The sequence below is a fragment of the Morus notabilis genome, unplaced genomic scaffold, assembly GCF_000414095.1.
Source record: "Morus notabilis unplaced genomic scaffold, ASM41409v2 Scaffold490, whole genome shotgun sequence".
In the NCBI taxonomy this organism is placed as follows: Eukaryota; Viridiplantae; Streptophyta; class Magnoliopsida; order Rosales; family Moraceae; genus Morus; species Morus notabilis.
In genome coordinates, this window is record NW_010359479.1 from 170,204 (window position 1) to 177,340 (window position 7,137).

A 7,137-nucleotide genomic window follows, 5' to 3' on the forward strand; every position below is an offset into this window, starting at 1 on the left:
GAAAATTTTTAACTATAATACAAAAAATTAGATGTGACATTTTTTAAGAACTTTTTATTGTAGAAATATAAAACTAAAAACTTGAATCGGTGAAATAAATGATGAGCTTTCTGAACTACCAAAACTCAGGGGGCGTTTGGTAGAGAGATTCGTTCTCTGATTCGAATCATGATTCGTGGTTTGCTACAGTATTTTCTCTCATAAAAAATACACGTAAATCAAAAATGGTTCGAATCACATGGTTTGAATCCTTCAACCAAACGAACCCTCAATGATTTCCAAAACTATCAATGTTCAATTCTTGAACAGAAACAGCACATTTGAAATCGTCAAACACGGAAAAGCAAAGAACTATCAACATACATCACCAATGACAAGCCCTAACGTGGCCGAAAATTTGGAGAGAAAAAAGAGAAGAAAAGGGCTTTCGACATGGCTCACTGTTCCCGCTGCTTGATACCTTGGTCTCAGTATGGGTATAACCTCAGCCTCTCCAACAATTATCCTTTTTTTTTTTGTTTGCCTGAAGAGCCATCGGATTGTGATTAAGAGAGAGAGGGAGAAGAAATATGAGCTTGTTTAATTCGTTAATTCATTTTTTATTATAGTAAAAAGAAATTATAAACTCATTTAATTTATTAATTCGAGTTAAAATTATTATTAACACCACCTAAAATGAGTGGGAACCAGAATATCACAGCTGGGCAAAATGTTTATGGGTCCATTTTACTAATTCAAATTTTATTACAGTAAAAGATTTTAAAAAATAATCACATTTAAATTTTTTATTATAATAAAAAATTATCATATAAAATTACATCTCAACTCAAACTAAAAACTTAAATTAACAGACTAAACGGCTAACCATTTCTCAAAGCGTTTTCTTACATCGGTGAGAAGGCCGACTAAGGAACTCGTCCGACACATAAAATCCAACTCATCAGATAAACAAACGTTAATGCAAACAATTCAGCATAAAATAAAAATAATGCAAACAAACAAACAAATAAAATAAAGAAAGACGCGCTTTTCTTTGACGGCGCTTCTCTTGCTGACCAACTCCCTACATTACCATCTTTTTTCAACTCCTACCCCTTCTTTCTCTGCTTTCTTCTTCTTCTTCTTCTTCTTCTTCTTCCATTTACACATTTTATACTTTACAGAAGTCTACCGTACCGTATCAAACGTAACCTCTCTCTGGCCGGCCACAATTGCAGAGACCACAGACCAGAAAAACAAAGACCATGCTCTAATTGCTCTTGAGTCTTGACCCGCCGTAAACCACAGTTTGCAATTGGTTCTCCGTTGTTGTATGGGCGCTGCTTTAGTTTAGCTCGGCTTCCGATGAGAATTCCTCTGCTTTCGTGGCTTCTTTTCGTACCCATCTGCTCGATATTGCTCCGCGTGGAGACAGGTGTCGTGTCTGGCCAATGTCGTAGTCATCAGAAAGATCTGCTGCTCCAATTCAAGAACAGCATCTCATTCAACGTCACTCGATCGAAGAAGTTGCCGCAATGGAATCAGAATTTGGATTGTTGTTCATGGGACGGTGTAACTTGCGAAGACGGACGTGTCACCGGTCTTAATTTGAGCAGCGAATGGATCTCTGGAGAGATCGGAAATTCTAGTCTATTCAATCTGAAATATCTCAGGCACCTGGATTTGTCTTACAACAACTTCAGCTCAACGATCCCAGCAATGATTGGTAATCTCGAAAACCTGACTTATCTGAATTTGTCAAATGCTGGTTTTGGAGGTCAAATTTCACAAGAGATATCACAGTTGACTAGGTTGGTTACTCTAGAAATCTCCAGCCTTCCATACTTACAAGTTTCTTCACTGACACTTGAGAATCCAAATTTGAGCATGCTAGTTCGTAACCTCTCGAAGCTTGAAGAACTATATCTTGACGGTGTGAATATATCAGCACGTGGAAGTGAATGGTGCCAGGGATTGTCGTATTCGTTGCCTGATCTGCGAGTATTGAGCTTGTCTAATTGTTATATTTCTGGCCCTATTCACGAGTCACTTGGGAACCTTCAGTCCTTGAAAGTGATTCGCCTGGATGCTAACAATTTGTCCGCCACGGTCCCAGGATTCATTGCAAAATTCTCAAATTTGAATTCCTTGCGTCTCAGTTCTTGCGGGTTGTATGGAACCTTTCCCAAAGAGATTTTCCAGGTACCTACACTGCAAATTATTGACATATCAAACAACCCTTTACTTCATGGTTCTCTGTTGGAATTCCCCAAAAATAGTGCTTTTCAGGGACTGATTCTCAGTTCTACGAATTTTTCGGGGAACTTATCGGAATCTATCGGTAACCTGAGGAACTTGTCCAGATTGATCCTCTCAAATTGCCAATTTCACGGAATGCTTCCAAGATCCATGGATCAACTTACCAAACTCGTTTATTTGGATTTATCAAATAACAGCTTTAACGGTCCAGTCCCATATTTTAAAATGTTCAACAACCTGACTAAAATAGTCCTTTCTCATAATAGCTTAACTGGTGCAATTTCATCGGCTCACTGGGAAGGCCTCATGAAACTTCTTGTTGTTGACTTGCGTAATAATCTTCTCAACGGGAGCATACCGTCATCTCTGTTTTCACTTCCATCATTGGAAGTGGTTCAGCTTTCCCATAATCAATTTGACGGTCAAATTCCTGAATTTTTCAATGCATCTTCTTCACTATTGGACACCATCGATCTGAGTATCAACAACCTGGAAGGGCCCATTCCAATGTCTATCTTTGATCTCCAGAAGCTTAGCATTCTCTTACTCTCTTCCAACAAGATCAATGGTACCATACTGCTAGATAAATTTCAGGGGTGTCGCAATCTTACCACTCTTGATCTTTCATACAACAACTTGTCTGTTGTTGCCAGTGAAAATGATCCTACTTGGTCTTCGTTTTCCAAGATGAGCACATTAAAACTTGCCTCTTGCAAATTGAAAAGATTTCCTTACCTAAGGAACCAATCAAAGCTAGCGACATTGGACCTTTCAAACAACCAAATTAATGGGGAAGTACCTAACTGGATTTGGGAACTTGGGAATGGGTTTCTTCTCCATCTCAATCTTTCATGTAATAAACTGAGGAGCCTGCAAGAACCATATACTCTTCCTAGTTATCTCAGTGTCCTTGACCTACACTCTAACCAAATCAGAGGGAATCTTCCCATTCTACCACCAGTTATTGCCTATGTAGATTTCTCTTACAATAAGTTTTCTTCTTCTATACCAAATGCTCCAGATAGTAACCTTTCCTTCCTTTATTACTATTCCCTCGCAAACAATGTTCTTAGAGGAGTCATACCTCAATCCTTTTGTAATGCAAGTTACCTTCTTGTACTTGATTTGTCTCGCAACATGTTGAGTGGAAAAGTACCAGAATGTTTGTCTAGACTGAGTCAGTCTCTTGGGGTACTGAATCTGCAAAGGAACAACTTCAGTGGCCAAATTCCTGATTCTTTTCCAGTAAATTGTGCTTTAGAGACCATTGATCTCAATGGAAATGTCATAAATGGGCAGATTCCAAAATCTCTGGCGAATTGCAAAAAATTGGAGGTACTGAATCTTGGGAACAACAACCTGAGTGACAAGTTCCCATGTATTTTGATTAACACATCAAGCTTGCGGGTCCTGGTTCTACGATCCAACAAATTTTACGGTTCAATTGGATGCCGAAAACCCATTGGAACCTGGGAAAATCTTCAAATTGTTGACCTTGCTCACAACGAATTTGATGGGAATCTACCTGGAGAGTGCTTCAAAAGATGGCAAGCAATGACAATTGATGAAGATGGTGACCAATCAAAGCTCAAGCACCTAAAGTTTGAATTTCTAGAATTCGATTCACAAATCTATTATCAAGATACAGTGACGGTCACCATCAAAGGTCTAGAGATAGAGCTGCAAAAGATCCTAACTGTCTTCACCTCCATTGACCTTTCTTCCAACAACTTCTACGGGCCGATACCAGAGGAAATAGGACAACTCCGAGCACTCTATGTCCTCAACTTGTCACATAATGCTCTCACAGGTGAAATTCCTTCGTCTGTTGGAAACTTGCAGCAACTCGAGTCCTTGGACCTCTCAAGTAACAACATTAGCAGATCAATTCCAGCATCCCTTACAAAACTCACTTTCCTTTCATTCCTGAACCTCTCATTTAATCAACTGGTTGGAATGATACCAATGGGTAATCAATTTTCAACATTTTCAGCAGAATCCTTCACAGGAAATAAAGGATTATGTGGATTTCCCTTGCTTGTAAAGTGCAGCAGTGACTCGGGAAAGTTTCCGGATACAGGAACAGAAGCTATATCAGAAGTTGAGTTTAATTGGCAATCAATATACAGTGGAATTGGATTTGGAGTGGGATCAGGAGCAGTTGTTGCGCTCTTAACGTTCTGGGACGATGGAAAGAAATGGTTGGAAGACAGCATTGACAAAATTCTTATGGTGATTCTTCCAGTGCTGGGATATGCCTACAAACCTCGTGATCACTGGGACGATGATGAGGATACCGAAGACGAGGCCTCAGATTTTGCAGAAGACCAAGAAGAGGATGAAGCGGAAGATAGAGAATCGCAGGGCCGGTACTGTGTTTTCTGTTCTAAATTTGATATAACAATGACAAGAGTCATTCATGACCCCAAATGTTCATGCCACTCCTCACCACCCTCATCTTCTTCTTCCTCCTCTTCCACTTCATCCTCATATTCCCCATGAAAATACTTCTTCTTTTTATCACATTTTCTTGCTTTGTATATATTTAAATTATTAGAAATAACTGTAATCCAAGAACAGGGTTGACAAGAGTTATATCTGAATTAGTAACTTTTCAATGTCTCTGGTTTGGGAATTTTGTTCTGTTTTCTCACAACCTGAACCGCGTTTTTCAGTTTTGTATGTATGCTGCAAATAAGCGTTGGCGGAATCATGTTAATAGAATGCTAAATGAAGTACTGAGTAATTTCACGATTACGTGGAGTTGAGGAATTTTAATCTACATGCTTGAAAAGAAGTGTTAACAGACTACCTAATTGAAAATATCTTCCTGATTCTTCTACACATTTCTTTTCTTGCAAAATCTGATTTTCCCGCATTTTGCTTGCCTTGGATAATGCATCAGAACAAGTCTAGAAGGGAAATAAAAAATATTAAAAAAAAAGGGACAAAATAAGAATATCTATTTTTGAGCAAACATGTGTTATTTGTAAAAATTGGACTAGATGGCAAATTTTTTATAGAAGGCGTCGAGTGGAAGGACCGTTGTTCAAAAAGTTACTTTTGGGATAACAGGTTCAGCTTTCCAAGATCTCACATTGACGGGAAGGTACCTTCGCCACTTGTGGATGTAATATGTTCTAAGAGTTTGGTTGTTCCTCCATTAAAGCAGTACATTAGCTAAGCTAAGTTCAGAATGAATGTTGTGAGATGGTTCGGTCTATATTCGGCGTGGGTCTTAGAGCACTGAGAGGATCGATAACAGACGAATTTTAATTACACGTTTAGTTCATAAATTTAAAATTATTTTTAATTTATGTGTATTTTTTATATGAAAAAATATTATAAAAAATTACAAATTATAATTTGAATCATCACATATATTCACTAATTAATTGTCTTGTCCACATTAACAAAATATAATAGCAATTCTTTATAGTGATGTCTATGTTTATACTATAAAATGATGTAGTAACTAATGATATTAACTTTTTTTTTTTATTTTTGAAATATTCTAAACTTTTTACTATATAAAAAATTGAGTTAAATTAGTCCATGTACTTGAAATTATGTTAATTTAAATATAAAACTCTTTGAATATCTCAAATTTAGTACTCCAATTAATATTTGTTAAATTTTTAATGGAAAAGTTAACATATTAGTTTTTTTTTTTTTTGAAATAAGTATTTAAGTAAATATCCTTTCCTACCATTTTTATCACAAAAGTGAGAATTGTTGAACTTACTCCAATAGAGTGCATGAGTCTAGATTTTATCACTTATTTTTGATTAATATCTTTTTGATTAATATAATTATTTAATTAAAAAGATATTAATTAAGAGTAAGAGATAAAAATTCAGATTCATGCACTTTAAGAAGTACTCGTCTCCTTTCTCCTTTTGCAAAGATACATTAAAAGTCCAATTCATTTAATAAAAAAGCCCATACTTCTAAATTCATCAATAACGAACAAAACTAAAATGAATTTGTCCATAATCAAGTTTTGTTACAAAACTAAAAAGAATAAAAAATCTATCCAAATTACACCTCACCCCTTCTCAATTCTCCTTCGTGATGTCTTCTCTCGTCTTTGCTTTTCTAAATTTTCCCTTCACAAATATTGGCATGCCATCAAAGTTAATCAGACTCAAAAGATTAGTGTTCCATGATATTTGGCGTTAGCGGTGTTTACGGATTGATTACACGGATTAAGGTTCAGTCCACAATCCAATTCATTATTTCATATTAGAAAAATCACAATCTGTAACTAATTAATGAGCCTCCCAATTTAATCTAATCCGAAAACAACAAATTCTGTGAATTGAATTATGCGGATTCACAAATTAACTCATATTTTGGACCTTCAAATTTAAGATTTTTAACACAATTACCCCTAGAACTATTATTAAATAGTTCACAATTGCACTTCGGCTCTTATTGGCCCTTTCTTTTCACTGCTCTAATAAAATTAACTACAAAATTAGAGATACGCACATATGTAACATAACTTAAATTTAAAATAGTTTAATAAAGTCCAATTCATTACAACATAGTCAATTAAAGTCTTTGACATTAAACTAAAACGTAGGATCCAAATCCATCGTAACAAACAAACTTCAATAAAACTCAAAATAAAATCTTCATCATTTCATTAACATTCCATGTATATTAAAACATATATCATACATTTTTTTAAAAATATATTATACGTACTACTAAAAAAATAGATAGAAAAATATATAATAAATATATTTTGAATTGACGAATTATTGAGAAATATTCAGTATGCAATGTAACATTTCGATTAAAAAATCCAAATATGTTACCAATCCAAAATTTTCTCAACTTAATCCAATTCGGCAAATTATGCACACAAAAATGTCAACCCACCCCACCCGC

General features: G+C 35.6%; 1 protein-coding gene across 1 annotated transcript; it reads left to right on the forward strand.

The window, feature by feature from the left end:
- The first annotated feature begins 1,344 nt into the window (after window positions 1–1,344).
- On the forward strand, window positions 1,345–4,740 carry LOC21395272 (receptor-like protein 12). Its single transcript, XM_010094505.1, has one exon. It carries the CDS (start codon window positions 1,345–1,347, stop codon window positions 4,738–4,740), a length of 3,396 nt encoding a protein of 1,131 aa, XP_010092807.1.
- The last annotated feature ends 2,397 nt before the right edge of the window (window positions 4,741–7,137 follow it).

Coding starts and splice junctions, on each gene's coding strand:
- LOC21395272 (XM_010094505.1), top strand. CDS start 1,345: ATGAGAATTCCTCTGCTTTCGTGGCTTCTTTTCGTACCCATCTGCTCG.